General features: G+C 43.0%; 1 protein-coding gene across 2 annotated transcripts in view; it reads left to right on the forward strand.

The window, feature by feature from the left end:
• Positions 1–27,782, forward strand: part of LOC122561354 (VPS10 domain-containing receptor SorCS1-like) — a 1,166,089-nt gene that overhangs the window by 949,811 nt on the left and 188,496 nt on the right. For both annotated transcript variants that reach the window (XM_043713086.1, XM_043713087.1), the window contains exons 10-13: positions 381–527; positions 11,264–11,366; positions 13,287–13,375; positions 15,219–15,310. In XM_043713086.1, the coding sequence (XP_043569021.1) occupies positions 381–527; positions 11,264–11,366; positions 13,287–13,375; positions 15,219–15,310 (431 nt within the window). The remainder of the gene's footprint in view (positions 1–380; positions 528–11,263; positions 11,367–13,286; positions 13,376–15,218; positions 15,311–27,782) is intronic.

Consider the following 27,782-nt stretch of genomic DNA (forward strand, 5'->3'; position numbering starts at 1 on the left):
GATTTAGTGAATGTTCTTGTTTGATTGTAGCATTAAAGTCAAAACTGAATGCTGTTAAAAAGAAAAATCCATCTTTCTATATTATACACTTCTTCCTGGAGATTTAAAACTAATTGCCTGTTGGACTGCAGGCAGGGAAAACAATTTGGAAATCTCTGGCGGTTGTTTAAATATGTCATCAGTACAGAGACCTCCTCGTACAATCAGAGGCATCTTTCACAGTTAATTCCCAAAGTCACTTCAAGGAGGCTACTTCAAATGTCAAAGTTTATCATCGATGGGTGAAAGCTATACAAACCTTAAAATTAAATATCTTGGATGTTTTAAAAGCAAGTCCCCATTTCTGTTGATGGTATTTCAATTGTAACCATTTTTCCTAGGTAGCAGGGATAAAGGGAATGTTCTTGGCTAACAAAAAGGTACAAAGACAGGTTAAGACATTCATCACCTATAACAAAGGACGGGACTGGCGACTGCTTCAGGCTCCGACTGTGGATGTCAGAGGCAACAAGATTCACTGCATCCTGGTAAGCAGCGATATCTGACGTCTCACAAACACAAACTCTTGAATTTTTGTCTCTTATTTCAGAATGTTATTCCTTGAAAAGGCTTTTTGGAACATTCAATAGCCAGAACTCATGTCGACAAAGCAGTGATGTTATCATAAGAGTTTAAGCATCAAGATCAGTGAGGTCTTAGATCCAATTGAAGCTGAGTAAAATGAAGGAGCAACCATTTAAAGTTAATTGCATGTTTATCGACATTGTTATATCAATTTTTAAATTAAAAGTAGGATTTATTGCCCCTCACATAACACTACCTGACAAACTGTGCCCGTTTCATCCTCCACTAGAAGGTTTGATAAGAAATATCAACTGTCAAAGCTAAAATTTAATTGCATTGAATTGTCTTGCCTCAACTCTGAGTGGCAAGGATAAATGATACTTTTCAGATCAACAAGCAGTTCAGTTCAAGCAGCACACATCCTCAGTTAATCTGATAAAATCTCCTAATAGCCTCCCGTGTCTCTAAAACTCATCATTCTTTATCCTGTTCATTTCTTCTGAAGTTTAGCATATTGAATTAATATTTATCGTTTGCTCCTTTTTCAGGAAAGTGAATGTATTTCCTTTTGCAGAGTTTAAAGAGTTCTGACTTTGGTATACAGTGGGACTGAGCTAATCCATGTATTTTAGTTAGCCCACTCAGGCTTTTATGCACATTGCCTACAGGTGACACTTTTTAATGACACACCTTTTCATGCACTGGCTTTCTCTGTAATCCTTCAGTAATATGCTGCCTACTTCACTAACCCTGTCCTCCATACTGCTCTGTTTTATTTTGACCTCAATGTTTGCAATTCCGCAGTCAGTAATTCTATTATCTAGTGGCTTTCTACATGTTGTGACTTGTAAAGCTGCTGCTGGATGAACAAAGGACTAAGTAAACATCGTTCATATCCTCTTATTGCTTGGTAATTTGTCTGGACTAACTGGGAATTCTACCTATCTTTATTAGACAATAGACAATAGACAATAGGTGCAGGAGTAGGCCATTCAGCCCTTCATTGGACTCTAATTTGATCCAGTAATCCTTCAGTGCACCAGTTCACCCTCAGTAAGTGTCCACTTTACTCTTTCCACCTGTAGCTACAGAAACTTTCCCATTAACCACTGAAGTCAATCTCTTCTAGCAGCTATTCAATCAAGCCTGTCTACCCCAGTAACCAATCGGTACACTCCATTTGTCCAGATACATTTTCAATGTACTCTGTCCTCCCAAAGAAAATATTGCATATGTCTGAGCGAACACAAGAATGCTTGAATGCGCATAACTGCGAAAATGATTCATTCCCTGCCTTTGTAGTGTGTAGTTGTTCTCAGTAACTCTTCAATAATGCCCTGCCTACCCTTGTTGTACAAGGGTTATTGTCATTCTGTTCTGAAAAAGTAAAGGGAAAACTAGGCATATGTTCATTCACTCCCCTCACTCAATGACCCATTCACTCCCCTCACTCAATGACCCATTCACTCCCCTTCAATGACCCATTCACTCCCCTCACTCAATGACCCATTCACTCCCCTCACTCAATGACCCATTCATTCCCCCCGTGATCTCCCATTGACTCCCCCTCAATGTCCCATTAATTAGAATCATAAAGTCATTGAGGTGTACAGCACAGAAACAGGGCCTTCGGTCCTACTCATCTGTGCCGACCAGCTACCCTAAATTCATCCAGTCCCATTTGCCAGCACTTGGCCCATATCCCTCTAAACCCTTCCTCTTCATATACCCATCCCAGATGTCTTTCAAATGTTGTAATTGTACGAGCCTCCATGTCTTCCTCTGGCAGCTCATTCCATACACGCACCAGCCACAGCATGGAAAGGTTGCCCCTTGGGTCCCTTTTAAATGAATTGAATGAATGAATGAATTGAATTGAATTTGTCACGTGTACCAAGGCACAGTGAAAAGCTTTGTCTTGCGAGCAATACAGGCACATCACAGAGTTAACTCCCATAGATAAGTAAATAATAGGTAAACAGCGGCAAAAACAAAAACACAGGTACAGGCGAATGTTAAGAGTTTGAGAGTCCATTCAGTATTCTAACAACAGTAGGGTAGAAACTGTTACAAAACCGGCTGGTGCATGTGTTCAGGCTTCTGTACCTTCTCCCCGATGGTAGAGGTTGTAGAAAAACATTGCCAGGGTGGGATGGATCGTTGAGAATGCTTGCGGCCTTTCCTTGACAGGGGGCCTGGTAGATGGATTTTATAGATGGGAGGTTGGCCTTTGTGATTGTCCGGGCCTAGTTCACCACTCTCTGTAACCGTCTCCGATCTTGAATGGTACAGTTGCCATACCAGGTAGTGATCCATCCAGACAGAATGCTCTCAATGACGCACCTATTAAAGTTGGCAAGAGTATTTGCCGTCATGCCAAACTTCCTCAGCTGCCTGAAGAAGAAGAGACGTTGTTGGGCCTTTGTAACCAGTGCGTCCACATGAAGAGTCCAAGAAATCTTGTTGTGGATGACCATTCCCAGGAGCTTGACACACTCCATTCGTTCCATCTCTGTGCTGTTAATGTGTAGGGGGGCATGAGTAACATCACACCAAAAGTCAGTAATGAGTTTCTTGGTTTTTCAGGCATTGAGAGCTAGGTTGTTCTCAGTGCACCATTTTTCCAGGTCTTCCACCTCCCATTTGTAGTCTGTTTTATTCCCCTCTCATCCAAAACCTATGCCCTCTAGTTCTGGACTCCCTCACCCCAGGGAAAGACTTTGGCTACTTACCCAATCCATCCCCCTCATGATTTTATAAACTTCTATTAGGTCACCCCTCAGCCTCCGACACTCCAGGGTAAACAGCCTCCAGGATATTCAACCTCTCCCTATAACTCAAACCCTCCAACCCTGGCAACATCCTTGTAAATCATTTCTGAACCCTTTCAAGTTTCACAACATCCTTCCTATAGGAGGGAGATCAGAATTGCACACAATATTTCAAAAGTGGCCTAACCAATGTCCTGTACAGCTACAACATGACCAATAAAAGAAAGCATACCAAACACCTTCTTCACTATCCTATCTACCTGTGACTTTTTAATGATCCATTAATTCCACTGCATTGATCAATCACTCCCCCGCCCTCTCACACTCTCTCAGCCATGATATCCATTGTCATTCCCCTTTCAATACTCCCATTTTAAAAGTTTATTTTATCATGGGATATGGATATCGCAGGTATCCTGAATTGTCCTTGAACAGAGTGGTTAGCTTGCTGCATCATTTCAGAGGATAAACATTAAAAGTAAACCACATTGTTGTGAATCTGGATTTGTGTGTCGACCAGACCAGGTAAGGGTGGCAGGTTTCCAATCCTGAGTGACATGAGAGAATCAGATGAGTTTTTATAACAGTCAAGGGTCAATAATTGTCACTGTTATTGATATAAACTTTCAATTCTAAATTTCACGAATTAAATTTAAAATCCAACAGCTGTTGGAGTGGGATTTGAACCCGTGTCTATCTAACATTAGCTCAAGCCTCTGGGTAATGTGTGCAGTGCGTGTACCATGATGCCAGCTTGGTGCCCACACCCTATTCATATTCTATTCACTCTGCAGGTGAGGTTCCATTTGCTTCCTCACTGTGAATCATCCATCCCATAATATTTCTCATTTTCCCTCACAATGCCCTATTCACAACCTGCAATCGCAAGCTGACTCTCACCCCTGTGCATTTCCTGATTCTCCCAAGCAATTAGAGGAGATCAGTCCTTTGTTCATCCATCAGCAGCATTATAAGTCACAACGTGTAGAAAGCCATACGATGGTGACTCCTGCCCAGTAGCTATGTTCCCAGACAATATACTGCCCGTCAATCTGTTCTACAACCAGGTAGGGGAACCTGCTACACAAAATTACATTTGATCGATCTTTAAATTTACCAATAATGCCATCTGAAATTCCTTGCTGTCCAATCTTTCCAGTTCTCCCAGATCCAAATTATCATCAGGTCATAGAGTCATATAGGTGTAAAGCACGGGAACAGACCCTTCGGTCCAACCCATCCATGCCGACCAGATATCCCAACCCAATCTAGTCCCACCTGCCAGCACCCGGCCCATATCCCTCCAAACCCTTCCTATTCATATACCCACCCAAATGCCTTTCAAATGTTGCAATTGTACTTCCTCTGGCAGCTCATTCCATACACGTACCACCCTCTGCGTGAGAAAGTTGCCCCTTAGATCTCTTTTATATCTTTCCCCTCTCACCTTAAAACTATGCCCTCTAGTTCTGGACTCCCCCACCCCAGGAAAAAGATTTTGTCTATTTATCCTATCCATGGCCCTCATGATTTTATAAACGTCTATAAGGTCACTCCTCAGCCTCAGACACTCCAGGGAAAACAGCTCAGTCTGTTCAACCTCTCCCTATAGCTCAAATCCTCCAAACCTGGCAACATCCTTGTAAAACTTTTCTGAACCCTTTCAATCAAGTTTCACAAATCTTTCCAATAGGAAGGAGACCAGAATTGCATGCAATATTCCAAAAGTGGCCTAACCAATGTCCTGTACTGTCGCAACATTATCTTCCAACTCTTGTACTCAATACTCTGACCAGTAAAGGAAAGCATACCAAACTCATTCTTCATTATCCTATCTACCTGCGACTCTACTTTCAAGGAGCTATGAGCCTGCACTCCAAGGTCTCTTTGTTCAGCAACACTCCCTAGGACCTTACCATTAAGGGTAGAAGTCCTGTTAAAATTTGCTTTCCCAAAATGCAGCCCCTCGCATTTACCTGAATTAAACTCCATTTGCCACTTCTCAGCCCATTGGCCCATCTGATCAAGATAGTGTTATAATCTGAGGCAACCCTCTTCGCTGTCCACTCCACCTCCAATGTTGGTGTCATCTGTGATCACAAAAAGCCAGTGTAGTTGTATGAATTAAAAGGATAAAACAGCATTGCAGGTCAGTTATTTACATAATGATAGCCAGTGTACAAGAAGGGATTGATTGTGCAAACATGTTAAATATAACAGCAAGAAAGGTAAAAGGGGAAAGGATGGTAAAAAGGAAAATGAATGGCTCTTTACTTAAATACATGTGTCATTTGAAACAAAATAAATGAATTAATGGCACAAAAAAAGATTAATGTGTGATCTTATTGCCATTATGGAGATATGGTGTAGAAGACAGGCAGGAGGAAGGGGTAATTGTTAGTATGAGATGGAATATGTATCACAGCAAGAAATGATGTTCAATCCATATGGTGGAATAAAGAAATAAATAGGGGAAAAAGGCACTGATGGAGGTAGTCAATAGGACTCCTAACATAAACTATGCTGTTGGACATAAAATAAACCAAGAGGTACTGAGGGAATGTAAAAATGGAAGCACATTCATTGTGATGACTTAATGTTCATTTAGTTTGGGGAAATTAATTTGGCAGATGTAAACATGAAGTAAAAATCATAGTGTATTTGGGACATTTTCCAAGAACAAAATTTTGTGGATCCAACCAAGGACCTGGTTATTTTGAATCTGGGAATGTTTTATGAGGTAGGCTTAATAAATGATATCAAAGTAAATGGTCCCCTGGGAAGCAGTGACCAGAACATTGTGGAATATAGCATTCAGTTTGAGAGTGAGAAACTTTGGTCAGAAATATCTGTTAGAGAAAGTGAGGACTGCAGATCAGAGTCGAGAGTGCGGTGCTGGAAAAGCACAGCAGGTCAGGCAGCATCTGGCATCAGGATGAAGGTCTTATGCCCGAAATGTTGACTCTCCTGCTCCTTGGATGCTGCCTGATTGGTTGTGCTTTTCCAGCACCACACTCTTCAATTCAGAAATATCTGTGCTAAATTTAAGAGGGGTATTGACAAAGGAAAGAGTGGCATGGGGAAAGAGTTTAACAATCCAGGTAATTCGTGAACAATGCTCATGACTCACAGAAAGATGTAGCACAGTGAGGAAGAATGATTCTAGGAAGGGGATAAACCAATCATGGTTAATCAAGAAAGTTAAGGGTGGAATTAAATTGAGAGAATAGAATATACAACATGCCATAGATTAGTGGTAATCCAAAGGATTGCGAAAATGTTAAAATACCAAAGAAGACAACCAAAAAAAAGGGAAATTAGACTCTGAGGGTAAACTAGGAAGAAATATTTTCAAAAGGGATAGTGTGAGTTTTTTTTAATTTATAAAAAGTCAGAAGCGAAAATGAGCACTGGACCCTCGGTGGGGATAAAATAATGGGAAAGCGGGAAATAGAAGTGAAATAAATATTTTGTCACAGCGTTGACAGTGGAAACCACATTCCAAAATGACTAAATAATCAAAGGAAAAAATAGAAGAGCAATAAAATAAAATAGCTATAACAAGGAGAATAAATTCTCAGGAAGCTAATGAGGCTAAAGGCCATTAGGTTCTCTGGACCTGATGAGTTGTATCCAAGGATATTAAAAAAAGAAGCTACACAGACAGCAGATGCCCGGGGAGTAATCTTCCAAGACTCCTTAGATTCTGGGAAGGCTCAGAAGACTGGAACATTGCCAATGCAACATTATATAAGTTTGCAGATGACACCAAAATTGGAGGTGTAGTGGACAGCGAAGAAGGTTACCTCAGATTACAATGGGATCTTGATCAGATGGGCCAATGGGCTGAGGAGTGGCAGATGGAGATTTATAAAATCATGAGGGGCATGGATAGAGTAAATAGATAAAGTCTTTTCCCTGAGGTGTGGGAGTCCAGAACTAGAGGGTGAGAGGGGAAAGATATAAAAGGGACCTAAGGGGCAACGTTTTCACACAGGGGGTGGTGCATGTGTGCAATGAGAGGAAGTGGTGGAGGCTGGTACAAGTGCAGCATTTAAAAGGCATCTGGATGGGTATATGAATAGGAAGGGTGTACAGGGATATGGGCCAGGTGCTGGAAAATGGGACCAGATTAGATTAGGATATCTGGTCAGCACAGATGAGTTGGACCAAAAGATCTGTTTCCTGCCGTACATCTCAATGACTCTATGACTCTGTGACTTATTCAAAAAAGAAAGGAAACAGAACATCAGTAATGATAGACCAGTTAACATCTGTCATTGGGAAGGTCTTCGATTTTATTCTGAATGATGGAACAGAGCATTTAGAAACGCATTGCATACTCAAGCAGAACCAGTCTGGCATCCTGAAGGGGAAATCATGTCTGACAATGATTTTAGGATTTATTGAGGAAGTAGCAAGCAAGGTAGATAAAGAGAAAGCAGTTGATCAAAAATACATTTAATGCAGTACTGGAGATAATGCTCTTACAAATACCGAAAATAGAAACAGGAGCAGACCATAGTTATAAGATAAAGGAGCAGAACCAGCCCATCAGGCCTACTCAGCCATTCAATCATGGGTGATATGTTCCTCAACCCTATCCTCCTGCTTTCTCCCATAATCTTTGATCCCCTTATGAAGGTGTATGGTGCGTTGGCTTTCATTAACAGGGGGTACTGAGTTTAAGAGCCATGAGGTTATGCTGCAGCTCTATAAAATCCTCATTAGACAACAGTTAGAATATTGTGTTCAGTTCTGGTCACCTCATTTTAGGAAAGATGTGGAAGCTTTAGAGAGGGTGCAAAGTAGATGTACCAGGATGCTGCCTGGACTTGGGGGCATGTCTGATGAAGAAAGATTGAGGGAACTCGGGCTTTTCACATGGAGTGAAGAAGAATGAGAGTTGACTTGATTGAGGTGTACAAGATGATGAGAGGCACAGATAGAGTGGATAACCAGAAACATTCTCCCAGGGCAGAAATGTCTATCATGAGTGGCATAATTTTAAGATAATTGGAGGAAGATTTTGGGGCGATGTCAGAGGCAGGTTCTTTACACAGAGATTGGTGGGTGCATGGAATGCACTGCCAGCAGTGGTGATCGAGTCAGATATATTAGGGACATTTAAGTGATTTAAGTGATAGGCACATGGAACTGAGTATAATGAAGGGTATGTAGGTTAGTTTGATGGGGCGATGTCAGAGGCAGGTTCTTTACACAGAGAGTGGTGGGTGTGTGGAATGCACTGCCAGCAGTGGTGGTAGAGTCAGATATATTAGGGACATTTAAGTGACTCTTGGATAGGCACATGGCACTGAGTATAATGAAGGGTATGTAGGTTAGTTTGATCTTAGAGTAGGAAAGAAGGCTGGCACAACATTGAGGGCCGAAGGACCTGTACTATGCTGTACTGTTCTATGTTCAATCAAGAGCCTACCTTTTGTTGTCACAAAGACCCCCAATAACTTGGCCTCTCTAGCCCTCTGCAGTAATGAGTTCAAATCTTTGAGCCTTCTCCATCATTCTCCCACCAATACCCTTTGATTCCTTTAGCCCTGAGAATTACAAGGGGAGTGTTTACATGATGGCAACCTGCAACTAGTGGAGAGTCACAGGGATCAGTGTTGGCCCATATTAGTTACAAGATATCCTAGTTAGGAGATGACACAAGGATGGATAGGAATGCAAATATGAGAATAATACAAAGAGTCTGAAGAAGGCCATGGTTCAGTGAATGGGAGAAAACTAGGCAGAGAGAACATAAAATAGGGAATTGTGAGGTTATGCACTGATGAGGTTATCGTTGCGACTTCTGAATGTAATAAGAAAGCGAATGGAATATTGGCCTCTATGTCAAAGGGAATGGAGTTTAAAATTAAGGATGTGTTGCTAAAACTAATGAGGCACTACTTAGACAACAGCTGGAATACTGGGAACAATTTTGGGTCTTAACAAAGTTACAATGTACTGGCAGAGGCAGTCCAGAGAAGGTTCAATAGGTTAAACCCAGGAGTAGATGAACTTTCTCAAGAGGAGCAGTTGAGTGCATTGGGCTTTTACTCATTGGAATTTAGAAGTGTGAGAGACAACCTTATTGAAACATACAAGATTCCTTGGGGGTTTGACAGAGTAGATGTTGCTTCTTCTTGTGGGAGACTCCAGGACCAGAGGGAATTGCTTCTCTCTACAATTAGTGAATGTGTGGAACTGTTTACTGAACGGGGCTGCCAAACCTATGTTGTTACGCACATCCTCAGCTGAGATAGACAGATTTTTAATCAGTGAGGGAATCAAGGGTTAAGGAGTAAAAGCAGGAAAGCATCAGATCAGCTCTGATCTCCTTGAATGGTGGAGTGGACCCAGTGGGCTGACGAGGTAAAAACAATGACTGCACTGCCAAACCTATGTTGTTACGCACATCCTCAGCTGAGATAGACAGATTTTTAATCAGTGAGGGAATCAAGGGTTAAGGAGTAAAAGCAGGAAAGCATCAGATTAGCTCTGATCTCATTGAATGGTGGAGTGGACCCAGTGGGCTGACTGGCCTACTTCTGCTGCTATGTCTAATTGTCTTCAAATCAACACCTTCACTCATACAAATTAAAAATCACCCAACACCAGGTTATAGTCTAACAGGTTTGTTTGGAAGCACAAGCTAGCTACCTGACGAAGGAGCAATTCTCCAAAAGCTGGTGTCATGTGATTTTCAACTTTGTCCACCCCAGTCCAATACTGACACCTCCATATCATGTCAACCAAATTAGGCACATGAAGGCATTATGTGTCATTCTTTCCTAACTATCTGGTTACAATTTGCTTCCAAGAGAAACAAATGCAAGCCTTGAGTCAGCTCTTTCTCTCTTTGACAGAAATGACTAGCTCTATCAAAATAATGGCCAGACAGGGAAGAAATCTTGTGAGTTGCTGGTCAACTGTATCAATTCCATAAAAATGAGTAAGTTAGTCACTGGGCCATGGAGATAATATCAGGTTACATTAGATAAAAGAACAGAAAGTGTTGAATCTCCCAATTTGAACATCAGAGTTCATCACGCAAAGAAACAACAGACTACTTTTCAGAAGTAATGCAAAAACTGTCATGTACTTTCAGCCCAAGAAAGACATTGCAAAGGGGCAAGTTTTGCCTTTCCTTCCAGTAATGGCTCTTTAAGTGTAAAGCCTATGTTTTTAAGAATCCTTTTCAGGTAATATTGTCTTTCATTGGCATCACAGAGGGACGGTTTCTTCCTAATTCAGTGAAAGGAGATCATCAATGACAGGATATCCCACTGGATTTGCTCTGCCTTTGGTCCAAAATGAATTTCTGCTAATAAGGACAGAAGTTTGTCACTGCAACATGCAAATTATTTTTAAAATCCTCTTTTCTTTCATTTACGTGGAATGATAACAAACATTCTGTCTATGTCTCTCTTTCTCTCTCCATCTCTTTTCACTGTGGCAACAGTTATGCCATTTCATTTCCTACCGATGATACCATCACCTCATTCTGTGTCTCAGAGGCTTGGATCCTCTTTTAAAAATTCATCTGAACTGGATGTTCAAAGCACGAACAATGTTAAGATATGATTGGGCTCCAGTCTGCTTCGCACGACACTGAAACCAAATCATGAAGGAATAAAGCGCACCATTAAACCCATAATCTTTACAACTTGGTCAAATTAATTTTTAATGTGTAGTGCAAACAGCCTGCATTAGGGAGGATGGAGAGGTATGAGTTCCATCCCACTTAATATCAATCAAATCCCATGAATCGCTTTATCCTGGATAATGCATTCCCTGTTTCGAAACCCTGAAAATTTGGCATGCTTATACCTTAAAAGGTTCCAGACTTTTTTTGATACAGTTATAAATGTTTGTGTTTGATGTGACTGAAGGTTAGTTGAATCGTTCCCTTCTGGTTGCAGCCATACTGCTCTTTGAATCTACACTTGAACGTGGCACAGAATCCCTACACATCAGGAAACATCGGCAGCAAGGACTCTGCACCTGGTATCATTGTGGCCTCAGGTATTGAATCAATTTGAAGGTTGACACAATTTTCACCAATCTTTTCAGAGTTTTTTTAATTGCATGATTTTTGACGCGCAGTCGCATACTCCCCTCTGGCTGATAGGGCAGCAGGCATAACAAGTGAAATTAACACTGGAAAACACAACAACTTTATACCTCCTGGAAGTAACTGCATTCCCAGCGCAATATAGACTGTGACAAGGGCAATGACTTCTCTGCTCAAAGAAAATCATTTCCTCCTTCTTTTCGCCATGATGCTATTTGCGAACAATTCTTTGAGGGTATGGCAGTCATTGTACCCGGCTCGATGAGCCATCCATCAGCTGGACAGTGAGAACTGACAGATTTAATGGATTCTGAATCTACTTTCACCATTGCAAAAACTATCATGAAATTGTTACACAGAATTCACTGGATTGTGCTCCAGACCAAGAACAGCAGTTGATTTTTTTTTCACTTCCCTTGTCTCTAGGTTCTTAGCTCAATTGCATGATCTGTCCTGCATCCTCATTGGAAACTGTTAACTTAGCTGAGGCCAGAAATAAAGCTTTCTTGACCTTGCTTAACTTTAGAACACATCAGTGCTGCATTAGGAAACCCAAGCAGTCTGCTTTCACTGAAAGCTCAACTGAACATGTTGCAATGCTCCTGGTTATCATTCCTGCAATCTGTGAGATGCTCGCTGGTACTTTCTGAAAGTTGTTTGCTCTCCACACTTTATTTTCCACGATTGAAATCTGAGGAGAGAAGATTCATTGAAAGGCGAGTAACATATTCCACGCTGCTTGAGGCAATCTGCCAACAAAGAAGTTTCTCCTCCTCTGCTCTGTCAGAAATATGCTGAGTTTTCACTTGGCTCCTCACCTTAACTGGGCTGGAATTTGCTCAATGCAAACAGTCCTACTTTCCAAAGATCTTTTGTTTCACAGACTCTGGTATAATATTTCACAGGGAATTTAGATAAAGTACCTCTCTGTAACACTTCTTACATCAAGTCCCAAATGTATATGTTCGGTCTCGTCACCATTTTAATGGTCAGCAGGTGCGCTGGAAGAGGTCCGCTGTTTTCAGTTAGACTCTTGCCTGCCCAAGACACAATGACAAGCAGGAGGGTGGAAGAACACAGCAGGCCAGGTAGCATCAGGAGGGGGAGATGTCGACGTTTTGAGTGTAACCTGAAACATCGACTTCTCCACCTCCTGATGCTGCCTGGCTTGCTGTGTTCTTCCAGCCTCCTGCTTGTCTACCTTGGATTCCAGCATCTGCAATTTTTTTAATCTCTAACCAAGAAACGATGAGGCCAGTGTTAACCAGTGAAATCCCAGGCATTCACTGGAATTGGTGAAAAGTAGATAAAAATGAGCTACCTACCCCTGGAAAACTCATGTGGCTTTTGCCTGTCCGTTGACACTCGGATATGTGTGACAGAACGGACATCTCTCAGTAGTTGAGAAAGTCATTCTGAAAAGGGGAGATTGAAAAGTTCCTTGATCAGGACTTCTCTGTCAGTGAAAGGCCCCTATATTTCATTTTTAACTTTTAACCTAACCATCTTCAAAAGGGAATTAAAACAGAAAATGGGAGAAAATGCTCAACAGATCTGGCAGCATCAGTGGAGAGAGAAACAGGATTAGCATTTCACGTCAGTGTCCTATTATCAGAGATAGCCTTACTATTGTAGTGATTTTTATAACAGTCACAACAAAAACACAACAGGTGTATGATTTTGAAGTGGAGAGGGGAATGCACACCTTGGGAGATCCTGAGTGAGGTGACAGGCGCCATAGAAATTGAAGTATTTCTTTCCTCTCCTTCCTTTGTGCTTGTATTTTCCAGTCTTAAGGGATCGCTGAGTTGTAACCTTGGGTTTTTATTTGTAACCATGGCTGATACTTGGTGGCTTTGCTTGAATTTCAGGCAACATCGGCTCTGAGCTCATAACAGATGAGGAAAGTCACACTGGAGGCATGTTCATCTCATCAGATGCAGGGAACACCTGGAGACAGGTAACGGCGATGTGGACACGTTGTAGAGGGGCAGTAACTAATCATGAATGGCAGCTGACTCAATCAGCAAACAAAGGCAGCATCAAGCTACAGAACGCAGAGCCAGAATGTCCACTATCCTTTTCTGCTTTATATCGGGATGGTTGATTTCAATTGCACTTCGGCATCAGCAGTCACTCTCAGTGCAACAAACTGACCAAACCAAAAGTAATGATGTTGTTAACGAGTTAAGGTGCTTTGATGGTACTCATTTTGCCAAGGACTCTGAACGCCCCTCTTACTCTTCACTATATAGTGCCATAAGATCCTTTACATCATGTGAATGATAGATACAGATTATTGTTTCATCCAGAAGTAAGCACCTTTGACAATCCAAATCTCTTTCAGCCCAGCCAGTTCACTCTCAGCGCTTAATTCCTAAGTTAGCCTTGAACCCACAATGCTCTGATTCAGGAGGTGCATCTCTGAAAGCTGTGACTTCTGAAATCTCTGGAACATTAGCTTCCATTTATTTTTTTACAGCTGGCTGCATTTCACCTTTAACGATCTCAACCCATGAAGTTGAGAGAAGGTCAGACTGTGTTTTTTCTCTGCTGGCCAGTATTATGATCCAGCCTTGCCTCCACATGCAGCTGTTGCTGTCAGAGAGAACTGGTTTGTCTGTGTCAATATTTATGCCTATTTACAGTATCCGTATAACAACAGTTCTTGCATTTCAGGGTAATTAATTGCAAAAAATGCTTTGAAACATTTCAGCATGATGAGCGGTTGTCTGAGTGGAAGTAATTGTAGATCCATCAAAGCCACTTCTCAGCAAATATTCATCCCGTTGTTGACATTCCCTTCAATGAGCAGATTTTTCTCTGCTGGCTTGAAGATTTTTCTTAAGAAATGAGTCATTAGGAGTATTTTGGAGAATGTAATTATTTTACATATTCAGAAGAAGGAAGAAAGAGGGTTCTCCATCAAAATTAGAAATGTTTTGGAATACCTTATCTGTCTGCAGATGGACAACCAATATTGTCAGATAAATGGCCTATTTCTGTGCTCAGACACATTGTCATTCTGTATCAGGGAGAAGGCAGGCATCTTTGTGAGGCTTCGCTGACATAAATTATTCTTGTTTATGAACTACAGTTGTCGTCCGGCCCATCAATTGCCACAAAGTCAGGAACCCCCGTGAAATATATCGCTGTTTCACACACAGACATTGATGGATTTCATGGTTTGTTCAGTGTCTCGCCATAACAAATGCAGCCCATAAAACAGAGTGCAGCCCCAGCTATTACTGTAGTGCGAATGAAGGCAGAGTGGGCTGGGACTGTTAAGTGAGAAAGATACTGTTCACTTGAGTGAATAGGGCAGTTGCACTCCAGCTGAGCAACATGGGTAACCTTAGCTTCCATTTGTGACATTAAGCATCAGTTTGGGCCACGTGTGATGAGTCAAATACATCATGGACTGAGCGATGTGTTTGAAAACTGTTTGTGGAACATCTCAGGAGATGGTCCCATATTTGCTTTATATTTTTAATAAACTCTAATTTTGTTTTAAAATAAGAAATGGTTCATTTAGATTTAGAGTCAGAGAGTATGCCTCCCTGTATCAACAGAAAACTGATTTCTTATCAATATTTGCATTTGTAGCTCATTGTAAAAGTTCCCAGTTGCCCAGATTGAAGAGGTAAATACCAAAAGGAAAATGTAACTCCGATAAGATGATAGCGATTTCAACAGGAGTTGTCGAGATGTCTTTTCTTTCACTCCTAACCGGTGATAGTTTCTACACGGTGCTACTTTCTTGTAGATGGTGCTGATTGGTTTGTGTTTGCTCTCATTCGCAGGTTTTCGACGAGGAGCACAGCGTTCTGTTCCTGGACCAGGGAGGTGCGCTTGTGGCCATTAAACACACACCGCAGCCAATCCGACATCTATGGTAATTGGGCCCTCTTCTTATTGTCCTGGCAGTGGGTAAAAGGTGCTAGAACTGCAGTAATGAGGGGAGTATTCCCTGTCCGGGCAGCAACCTGTTTCAAGACTGAACTGCAGGAAGCATGCACACTCATGCAACATTAGCCACATTTAAGATATAAACTGACCCCTGAAGGAATTAAAGGACCATCCTGGCCGAGTATTTAAAAAACAACATCAAAATCTGAACACCAGGAGTATCTTCACCTCCTTTGTTTGGTGGCCATGGCCTAGAGGTATTGCTGCTAGACTATTAATTTAGAGAACCCATAATCTGCTGTTCATATATCCCACCCTGGTGGATGGTGAAATTTGAATTCTATAAAATCTGGAATTAGGAGTCTACTGTTGACCCTGAAATCAATGTCACTGAAAAACCTATCTGGTCACTAATGTCATTTAAGGAATGTGACTGTCATCCTTACCTGGTGTGGCCTACATGTGACACCAGACCCACAGCCAAATGGTTGCCTGTCTACTACCCTCCTGTGCACTGAGGAATGGGCAGACAATATTGGCATCAATCATTGATGCCAACATCCTGTGAATTATAGATGTACGACTTGATGTGTTGGAATTCCTTTTGCTGTGGGATAGATGGCGGGCAGGAACTTTGGATTAGCTTAAAATAGCTTCTCCCACACAGCAAGATTGTTGCAGATACATAAACACTCTCCTATTCCTGCCACTTCTGCCATACTTGCTGCAACTCCATGGTCAATTCTCCCAAATCCTGCACTTTTTCCCTCATTTTATCCAGAGCCCAGGATTCCTTTTCCCAATATGCTCAAATACAACAAAGTCCCATTGCAACATTCCCAAATCACCTGATCCATGTGACTGGTTGTGCTGTTTCCAATCCAAATTAACAAGAGTAGGCAAAAGTGAGGATTGCAGATGCTGGAAACCAGAGTTTAGATCAGAGTGGTGCTGGAAAAGCACAGCAGGTCAGGCAGCATCCGAGGAGCAGGAAAATCGGCGTTTCGGGCAAAAGCCCTTCATCAGGATTCCTGATCTGACTTTAACCTCCATTCTATATTCCTGCATATAGACTCAGAGAGTCATGGAGTCATAAGGATGTACAGCAGAGAAACAGACCCTTTGGTCCAACTCTTCCATGCCGACCAGTTGTCCTAAATTAATCCAGTCCCATTTGACAGCACTTGGCCCATATCCCTCCAAGCCCTTCCTATTCATATACCCATCCAGGTGCCTTTTAAATGTTGTCATTGTACCAGCCTCCACCACTTTCTCTGGCAGTTCATTCCATACATGCACCACCATTTGCGTGGAAAAATTGCCCCTTAAGTCCCGATTAAATCTTTTCCCTCTCAACCAAAATCAATGCTCTCTAGTTCTGGACTCCCTCACACCAGGGAAAAGACCTTGTCTATTTATCCTATCCATGCCCTTCATGATGTTATAAATTTTTATAAGGTCACCCCTCAGCCTCCGATGCTCCAGGGAAAACAGCCCCAGCCTATTCAGCTTCTCCCCATAGCTCAAATCCTCCAAACCTGGCAACTTCTTTGTAAGTCTTTTTTGAACACTTTCAAGTTTCACAACATCTTTCTGTTAGGAAGTAGACCAAAATTGCAGGCAATATTCCAAAAGTGGCATAACCAATGTCCTGTACAGCCACAACATGATCTCCCAACTCCTATACTCAATGCACTGACCAATCAAGAAAAGCATACCAAACACCTTCTTCACTATAATATCTACCTGCACTCCAAGGTCTCTTTGTTCAGCAACACTCCCCAGGACCTTACCATTAAGTTTATAAATCCTGCTCTGATTTGCCTTTCCAAAATGTAGCACCTCACATTTATCTAAATTAAACTCCATCTGCCACTCCTCAGCGCATTGGCCCATCTGATCAAGATCCCATTGTAATCTAGGGTAACCTTCTTCACTGTCCACGACACCTCTAAATTTGGTGTCATCTGCAAACTTACTAACTATATCTCCTGTGTTCACATCCAAAACATTTATACAAATGACGAACAGCAGTGGACCCAGCAGTGGACCCGATCCTTGTGACACACCACTGGTAACAGACCTCCAGTCTGAAAAACAACCTTCCACCACCACCTCCTGTCTTCTACCTTCAAGCTTTGTTGATTTGCCTGACAGGGGCAGTGGCATGATGGCACAGAGGTTCGCACTTCTGCCTCACAATGCTCGGGATTTGAGTTTGTTTCCAGCTTTGGGTGACTGTGTAGCGTTTGCACATTCTCCCAGTGTGAAAAAATATATTTTGTCTACAAAATGATGAAGGGTATAGACAGGTTAGATAGAGATAAGCTTTTTCCCAGGGTGAGAGATTCAATAACGAGAGGTCACGTGTTCAAGGTGAGAGGTGAAAAGTTTAAGGGGGATACACGTGGCAAGGACTTTACACAGAGGGTGGTGGGTGCCTGGAACGCGTTGCCAGCAGAGGTGGTAGAGACAGGCATGGTAGATTCATTTAAGGTGGGTCTGGACAGATGCATGAGTAGGTGGGGAGCAGAGGGATACGGATGCTTAGGAATTGGGCGATAGGTTTAAACAGTAGATTTGGATCGGCTCAGACTTGGAGGGCCGAAGGGCCTGTTCCTCGGCTGTAAATTTTCTTTGTTCTTTGTTCTCTTTAAGCCAGTTCTGTATCCAAATGGCTAGTTTTCCCCTGGTTTCCATGAGATCTAATCTTACTAACCGGTCTCCCATTGGGAACCTTGTTGAACGCCTTACTGAAGTCCATATAGATCATACTCACCGCTCTGCCCTCATCAATCCTCTTCATTACTTCTTCAAAACACTCAGTCATGTTCGTGAGACATGATTTCCCACACTCAAAGCCATGCTGACTATCCCTAATCAGTCTTTGCCTTTCCAAATACATGTACACCCTGTCCCTCAGGATTCCCTCCAACAACTTGCCCACCACTGTTGTCAGGCTCACTGGTCTATAGTTCCCTGGCTTTTCCTTGCCACCTTTCTTAAATAGTGGCACCACGTTAGCCAACCCCTAGTCTTCTGGCACCTCACCTGTGACTATCGATGATACATATATCTCAGCAAGGGGCCCAGCATTCAATTCCCTAGCTTCCCACAGAGTTCTAGGGTATACCTGATCAGGTCCTGAGATTGATCCACTTTTATACATTTCAAGACATCCAGCACCTCCTCCTCTATAACGTGGACATTTTACAAGATGTCACCATCTGTATACCCCAAAAATCTTTCATCCCATTGGTCTTCAATGACTTATGAACAATCTTCCTTGTATCTGCTTTTGTGTTCATTGTGCACTCCATATCAGAAAATCCCTGCCATTGTGACATTGCACTTACAGTCTAAAAAACACAGAAATTGTCTAAATAAAAACCTAACAAACTGTGGATGCTGTAAATAAAAAAAAACAGAAAAGCTCAGCAGGTCTGTCAGTGTCTGTGGAGAGAAAGCAGAGTTAACACTTCAGGTCCGTGACCCTTCCTCAGAACCAGAAATTGTCTATTTGGAAAATAAAGTTTTCGAATAAAGATTTTTCCTCTTTTAAATGGTAAATGTTTGGACAGCAAAATTACCACAGCATTATGCTCTTTCTATTTTAAACACAAATTAGATGTCCACTTGTGAAAGATAAAGTTGCCTTATTTTCACTGGACCAGAGAGCTGCTCTCTCATTACAGGGAGATGACTGCTGGTCGTTTAACCTGAGGGTCAACACACCTCAGGCAAGGGGAGAGTCCTTCATGGTGATCTCAGCTGGTGTGGGGATTGAACCCATGCTGTTGGCATCACTACAAACCAGTTATCCAGCTAACTGGGCTAACCAATCCTGATAATAGAATTGCAATGTTTAGAAATCATAGGGTTATGATGTCCTTTTGAAAGGAATGAAGCATGCCAGTACTGAAAACTAAATGCTGGGGTAAGTACATGGAGTTAGCCTCTCTCCAAATACTCTGAAAATACTTTACCCTTCATGTTACCCTGGACCTGAGTGAAAGATGGCTTCATCATACTTAGTAATTTGTGGAATAAAGGACAGGCGATGCTAGAGAAACTCAGTAGGAGCGGTAGCATCTGTGGAGAGAGAAACAGAGTTAATGTTTTGAAGTTGAGTATGACTCTTCAGCACAACAGGAAAACTCTTAACCTTTGTTGCTTCTTTTTAAATTTGTTGATGAGGTCTGGGCAAGGGCAGCAATTATTGTCCATTTCCTAATTTCCCTCATGCTATAAAAGAATCATGTTTTAAAAATCCAAGCAATTAGGGGCTGGAGGCTCCGGTGACATTGTAATAGAAAGAAAAATTGAAGAGAGCTAAGAAGTAGCCTACCATGAACTCCGCACATCCCAAACCACTTGGCATCCAATCAAGTTGCTTATTGAAGTATAATTACTGTGGATCCACAGGAAATGCAGCTGTGAATGTAGCACACAGCAAGATTCCACAAACAGCAATATAGCGCTGACCAAATAATCAGCCTTATTTATTTTCGTGGAAGAATAAATATTGACGAGCACATGCCTGCTCTACCTCAAGATAGTGCCATGTGACCGTGTACTCGGGAGAGCAGAAGGGGATATAGTTTAAAAAAGAACAAATAAAGGATTTCCATTAACATATTGCCTTTCACAATTGCTGGATATTTCAAACTGCTTGAGAGCCAATGGACCACTTTGGAAGTGTAAACACTCTGGAAATGCAGAAAACATGCAAATTTGTACACAGCAAACTCCCACGAACAATAATGATGGGCTGAATCGTATGTGTTTTTGGCTGAGTCTGTTGTAGGATTTTCATAGCGAGGCTGTGAGCTCTTACACTGTATCTTAACATGATGTTTGTTCTTCATTTTCCTTATTCTCTCCCCATTAACCAACACCCCTCCACCACATATTGTCATGTTTGCATCTTGTTTATTTTGCTCTTAGTAGAGAGGACCCATTCTCTCCTTTCACTGTTAATTTACACCCATTTTACATCTCGTTTTCTCTTTCTTCACTGTTAAACTGAACCTCCACAATGTCTATTCCTCTCACCCCTCCACTTCCTCGTAAAAAGTACATTAAGAAACATTTTGCAACACCTTTCAGTTCTGAAGAGTCTTACTCCAGACTTGAAATGGTAACTCTGCTTTTTCTCTCCACAGATACTACCAGACTTGCTGAGTTTCTCCAGATGTCCAGCATCTGCAGTATTTTTGCTCTTACTTGAATGTTTGACCATGGTCACTATCTACAATTTCAGTACTTGATAATGACTTGAGGTCGATGAAATACTGAGTAAGGGAGATTCCAAGGATGGAGAGCTCAGCATTGACTGGGGCTGGGTGAGAGGGGGTGTGGGCAGGATGGTGGAAGGGAATCCAACATTAACTGAGTGAGGGTGGTAACAGTAATAAAATTATCTCCGTCTAACCCAAAAATGCCTTCCATTTTGTTCCAGTCCTGTCCCTCACTCTGCACTGGCCTCAGGATGAACCAGATTGCTTGTAATTTTGATTTGTGTGATTCTGAGCACCAGGGTCGAGAGTGTGATGCTGGGAAAGCACAGCTGGTCAGGCAGCATCCGAGAAGCAGGAGAATCGACGTTTCGGGCATAAGCCCTTCATCAGGAATAAGGCTTGTGAGCCAAGGCTCTGAGAGATAAATGGGAGGAGGCGGGGTCAGGGGGAGGGAGCTGAGAGTGCAATAGGTCGATGAAGGTAGGTGAAAAGGTGCTAGGTCGGAGAGGAGGGTGGAGTGGACAGGTGGGAAAGATAGGTCAAGACGGCGATGTCAAGTTGAAGCTTGGGACTGGGATAAGGTGAGGGGAGGGGAAATGAGGAAACTGGTGAAATCTACATTAATCCCGTGTGGTTGGAGGGTCCCGAGGCAGAAGATGAGGCGTTCTTCCTCCAGGCATCGGGTGGTTATGGTTTGGCGATGGAGGAGGCCCAGGACCTGCATGTCATTGGCGGAGTGAGAGGGGGAGTTGAAGTGTTCAAGCACGGGGCGGTGGGGTTGGTTAGTGCGGGTGTCCCAGAGATGTTCTCTGAAACGATCTGCAAGTTGGCGTCTTGTCTCCCCGATGTACAGAAGACCACATCGGGTGCAACGGATACAGTAAATGACATGTGTGGAGGTGCAGGTAAATTTCTGATGGATGTGGAAGGCTCCTTTGGGGCCTTGGACAGAGATGAGGGGGGAGGTGTTTTGCACTTCCTGCGGTGACTGAGGAAAGTGCCAGGAGTGGGCGGGTGTGGATCTGACGAGGGAGGCATAGAGGGAATGGTCTCTTCAGAATGCTGATAGGGGTGGGGAGGGAAAAATATCCCTGGTAGTGGGGTCTGTTTGTAGGTGGCGTTAGTGGCGGGGGATGATGCGATGTATACCAAGGGTATGCATTGGGGCGCAGGACTCTGGCACAAAGTCTGTCCCTGTTGCAGGGGAAAGGAGGACAGTGTTAGTCATTGGGGACTCAATAGTTAGAGGCTCAGATAAAAGGTTTGTTGGGAACGAACGAGACTCGCGGTTGGTTGTTGCCTCCCAGGTGCCAAGGTCCATGATGTCTCGGATCGTGTCTTTGGGGTCCTGTAGGGAGAGGGTGACCAGCCCCAAGTCGTTGTCCATGTAGGTACCAACAACATACACAGAAAGCAGGATAGGGATGTAAGGGCAGGATTTCAGGGAGCTAGGGTGGAAGCTGAGAGCTAGAACAAACAGAGTTGTTATCTCTGGTCTGTTACCCATGCCACGTGAGAGCGAGGCAAGGAATAGGGAGAGATATCAGCTAAACACGTGGCTGCAGGGATGGTGCAGGAGGGAGGGTTTCAGGTTTATGGATAATTGGGGCTCATTTTGGAGAAGGTGGGACCTCTACAAACAGGACGGTCGTCACATGAACCAGAGAGGTACGAATATCCTGGGTGGGACATTTGCTGGTGCTATTCGGGTGGGTTTAAACTAGCTCAGCAGGGTGATGGGAACCGGAGGTGTAGTGCAGTGCACAGGAGGATGAGAGTATGGAGGACAGGGACAGGATTTCAGGGTCACAGGAATGTGCTGGCAGACAGCAAGCTGATTTGAAGTGTGTCTACTTCAACGCCAGAAGTATCTGAAATGAGGTAGGTGAGCTTGCAGCATGGATAGGTACCTGGGACTTCGATGTTGTGGCCATTTCGGAGACATGGATAGAGCAGGGTCAGGAATGGATGTTGGTTCCAGGGTTTAGCTTTTTCATTAAGATTAGGGAAGGTGGTACAAGGGAGAGAGGGGTGTGGCTTTGTTAATCAAGGACAGTATAATGGTGGCTGAAAGAACTTTTGATGAGGACTCGTCTACTGAGGTAGTGTGAGCTGAGATTAGAAACAGGAGAGGCGAGGTCACACTGCTGCAAGTTTTTTATAGGCCTCTGCATAGTTCCAGGGAGGTGGAAGAGAGGATTAGCAAAACGATTCTGGGTAGGAGTGAAAGGGACAGGGTAGTCATTATGGGGTACTTTAATTTCCCCAAAAATTGACTGGAAATGCTATAACTCTAGAGCGTCGGATGGACCTGTTTTTGTCCAGTGTGTACAGGAGGGTTTCCTGACACAGTATGTCGAAGGGCTGACGAGGGGAGGCCACACTGGATCTGGTGCTTGATAATGAACCAGGCCAGGTGTTTGATTTAGTTGTAGGTGAGCACTTTGGAGAGAGTGGCCATAATTCAGTTATGTTTAGTTTAGCGATGGAAGGGGATAGGTACAAGCCACAGGGCAATTATAATACAATTAGGCAAGACTTAGGAGGCATGGAATGGGGTAGCAAAATGCAGGGGATCCAGACAATTGAAATGTGGAGCTGGTTTAAGGAACAGATATTGCGTGTCCTTGATAGGTATGTCCCTGTCAGGCAGGGAGGAAGTGATAAGGTAAGGGAACAGTAGTTTACTAAAGAAATTATATCTCTTGTTAAGTGGAAGAGGGAGGCTTATGTGACGTTGAGACGAGATGGTACAGATGAGGCGATGGAGAGTTACAGATTAGCTGGGAAGGATTTAAAGAGAGAGTTAAGAAGAGCAAGGAGAGGACAAGAGCAGTCTTTAGCAGATATCCCAAGCTGAACTAGTACCATTTGCCTGCATTTGGCCCACATCCCTCAAAACCTTTCCTATTCATAAACATATCCAAACTATTTTGAATGTAGTAACTGTACGTTATTCACCTCTTCCTCTGGTAGTTCATTCTACAAACTAATGATTCTCTTTGTAAAAACATTGTTCTTCATGTCTTTATTAAATCTTTCTCATCTCACCTAAATTGTATGGTCTCTAGTTTTGAACTCCCCACCTTAGAAAAAGACCTTGGCTATTCACCTTATCTATGCCCCTTATGATTTTATAAACCCCTGTAAGGTTAGCCCTGAACCTCCTAAACTACAGTGAAAAATGTCCCAACCTATCTGAGCTATTCTTATGACTCAAACCCTCCATTCCTGGCAACATCCTGGTCATTGTTTTCATAACTATTTCCAGTTTAATTATATCCTTACTCTAATGACCAGGATGACCAGAACTGGACACAGTATTCCAGAAGAGGCCTCACCAACATCCTGTACAACCTCATCATGATATCTCGACTCCTGTACTCAAAGTCTGAGCCATGAAGACAAGCATGCTAAATGTCTTCTTAACTGCCCTGTCTCTATATGACACAGATTGTCAGCAATTATGTACCTGAGCCCCCAGGTCTTTGTTCTACAGCACTATCCAAGGCCCTATCATTAATTGTTTCAATCCTGCCCTTGTTTGTTTTACCAAAATACAATACCTTGCATTTATCCAAATTAAACTCCTCAGCCTATTGATCCAATTGATCAAGATTCTCTCTGTGATCTTAGATAACCTTCTTCACTGTCCATGATACCACTGATTTTGGTGTCATCTGCAAAATTGCTAAAAATGCCTCCTATATTCTCATCCAAATCATTTATATAAATGACAAACAAGAGAGGACCCAGCACCAATCCCTGTAGAACACTGCTGGTCACAGGCCTCCAGTCTGAAAAGCACACCCTGACCCCCCACCCCCCACCACCACCACCAGTCTCCTGCCATTTAGCCAATTTTGTATCCAGTTGGCAAGCTCTTCCTGAATCCCATGTGATCTAACTTTACTAATTAGTCTACCATGCAGAACCTTATCGAATGCTTTACAAAAGTCCAGGTAAACAACATCTCATCTTGATTTTAGTTTGGTTATAGCTTCATGTCACTCTACCTCATCTCCATCTCTATATTCTCCATCCTCCAAACTTAAATTCACTTTCTGTGTATTGATTTTGCCTCGATTACATCCGTATCATGTCCATCCCTAAGAGTAGAAGTCTTCTACCATCTTGGTGATTATTGTTGGAACATAAGACCCTTGGGCCTGACTTTCTGAGGAGGAAGCGTCTCTCCCACATGTGGCCACTCTGTTTTGTTTTAATGCAAGAAGGGAGTTCCACATTTCTGACAGGAAATTCCGATCAGTGCTCCTTCAGCAATATGGAGTGGGACACTCATTCTGACAGCTCCCTCAGAGTGCAGAGCTGTCATGGAAAAACAAACCAGATCCTTTCCCACAGCGGTCAGCTGCCATATTCTGAAATGTGAAGATCCAGAATCACACCCTGCCAGGAATAGGCGAGGAGAAGAAATGGGAGAGGGTAACAGGGCCAGAGCAAAGTGGGGTCAGACTGTCAGACCCTGGGGAGGCAGGGTGGTGCCAGCTCGGGGTTTGGGGTATAGGTGCTTTGGGAGAAGCAGGGGTTGGGGATGAGTGATATAAGTATGGGGTCAGTTGGATAGTTACTCAGGAGTTAGTCGTCTTTATTAGTCTAACTTTTCCTGGGTAACTTTGCTTCATTTCACCAGGACTCTGACTCTATGATTCTGTAACTCACTGAATTCTCCAGTTTAAGTGATATTTTCAGAGGGTTCCAGGCATATTGGAATCTAAAATTCCTCAAGCAATTCCTTTAGAGTTTATTACGAGGGGGATCCAATGTGAAGGTTCTAATGCACAACTCCAATCTACACTGGACTAAGGGCTATCTGACCATCGGAAAATCCAAGCCAACATCTCCAACTCTCTATACCTTTCCTCCTTTAGAAATCTCCGGATCTCCGAATCTCTCACAAAAGAACAATAGGTGCGAGACAAATTAATCCTTTTAAATCAGAGATCAGTGGATCATTGCTCAGCAATGGTATTAAAAAATACTACAGTGAGTAACACTCCTCTTGACACCCCATCTACAAGGCACAAGTCAGGAGTGTGATGGAATACTCCCTACCTGCCTGGATGGGGGCAGCTCCAACAACACTCAAGAAGCTTGACACCATCCAGGACAAAGCAGCCCCCACTTGATTGGCACCACACCCACAAGTATCCACTCCCTCCACTACCGACACTCAGTAGCAGCAGTGTGTACCAGCAGCAGACGCACTGTAGAAATTCACCCAAGATCTTAAAACAACACTTTCCAAACTCACAAGCACTTCCATCTACATGGGCAAAGATGGAGGATATATGGGAACCTGCAAGTTCCCCTCCAAGCCACTCTCCATCCTGACTTGGAAATATATGACTGTTCCTTCACTGTCACTGGGTCACAATCTGGAAATTCTGCCCCCTCCCGTCCCCACCAGGGGCGTTATTGGTGGACCTACAGCACATGGACTGCAACAGCTCAAGATGGCAGCTCGCCCCCAGCTTCTCAAAGGGCAACTAGGGACATGCTAGCCAGCTCACAAGAGAATTAAAAAATGCTAGATGGATGGAGCTAATGACTGATAGCTCATTAAGTGGCAGGACAGGCTTCAAGCCATGACGAGAGAGCTGAATGTCTTACTCCTGTTTCTATGTTGGGGCAAGTCTATAAATAACGGAGGATTCATCCTGAAATGTTGACTTTCCCACCCCTCGGATGCTGTCTCACCTGCTGTGTTTTTCCACTCCACATCTACTGACTCTGGCTTCCAGCATCTGCAGTCCTTACTGTCTCCTGGATGCTGATTTGTTATTTCTTCTTGCACTACAAGAGGAACATTATTATTCCTGTGCAGTGCCCACGCTACCTGCATAGTTACAGGTTTTGAGGAGCACCATTGTGTTATCAGCTGTTTGTCCTGGGGGAAGGGGTTGATCGGTTTTAACTGTGATTCTAGATCAAATAAGGCAAAGGGCTTTCTTCATCTGAGCTTGCCTCTGATCTGCTGGAGTTTGTGTGTTACATTTATTGCAAATGGAAAAGATCAGTCGGTGGATATGGACTGAAGGCCTTCAACCAATTTATCTCAAATTTCCAGACTTCCTTTAATGTCTCTCTGTCACCAGCTTCTAACGTTCATCCCAGCAACAGCTCTCAGCTCTTCCAACCGTGAAAAGGACAAGACTGATTTCATTCCTGCACTTCTTTCTTAAAAAATCTGAAATTTTGTCCCTGTCTTTTTTTAAAGAATAGGTTCGATCAAAAACAACTAAACTTCAGCATCAAAATACAACAAATCAGAATGACGTAACAGAAGCAAAGCCTGCAATCAGCTAGTTATTTGAGTTAACTTGCTGCCGTTTCCATGGTGATAGCCAGAAGCCTTTTCCTGTTTGATGCTCACCTTTTAAATTACAATCAGTCAATCGACATACAAATGGATAAATCAGCAGCAGAAGGAGGCTGGTTATCGCCTCAAGCCTTCTCTGCCGTGCAATAAATCATAGCGGATCTGATTGCAACTTCGAACCCATGTTCCCCACCTCCTCCACAACAACCTTTCACCCCAAAGCTTAACAAGAATTTAACCCCCTCTGCTCGAGTTTGCTATGTGTTTCTAAATGCTCTGTTGTTACATCATTCAGAATAAAATCAAAGACCTTCCCAATGACATGTTAACTGGTCTATCATTACTGATGTTCTGTCTCCCTTCTTTTTTGAATAAGTCATAGAGTCATAGAGATGTACAGCAGGAAACAGACCCTTTGGTGCAACTCATCCATGCTGACCAGATATCCAAACCTAATCTAGTCCCATTGGCCAGTACTTGGCCCATATCCCCCGAAACCCTTCCTATTCATGTCCCCATCCAGATGCCTTTTAAATGCTACAATTGTACCAGCCTCCACCACTTCCTCTCATTCCATACATGCACCTCCCTCTGTGTGAAAAGGTTGCCCCTTAGGTCCTTTTTATCTCTTTCCCCTCTCACTCTAAACCTGTGCTCTCTAGTTTTGCACTCCCCCTCCCCAGGGAAAAGACCTTGTCTACTTACCCTATTCATGCCCGTCATGATTTTATAAGCCTCTATGAGGTCACCCCTCAGCCTCCGACGCTCCAGGGAAAACAGCACCAGCCTCACCTTATAACTCATCTCCGTAACAATCTTGTAAATTATTTTTACACACTTTCCAGTTTAAAGTATATAACAGGGCGATCAGAATT

This window comes from Chiloscyllium plagiosum, chromosome 22 (assembly GCF_004010195.1).
Source record: "Chiloscyllium plagiosum isolate BGI_BamShark_2017 chromosome 22, ASM401019v2, whole genome shotgun sequence".
Lineage (NCBI taxonomy): Eukaryota > Metazoa > Chordata > Chondrichthyes > Orectolobiformes > Hemiscylliidae > Chiloscyllium > Chiloscyllium plagiosum.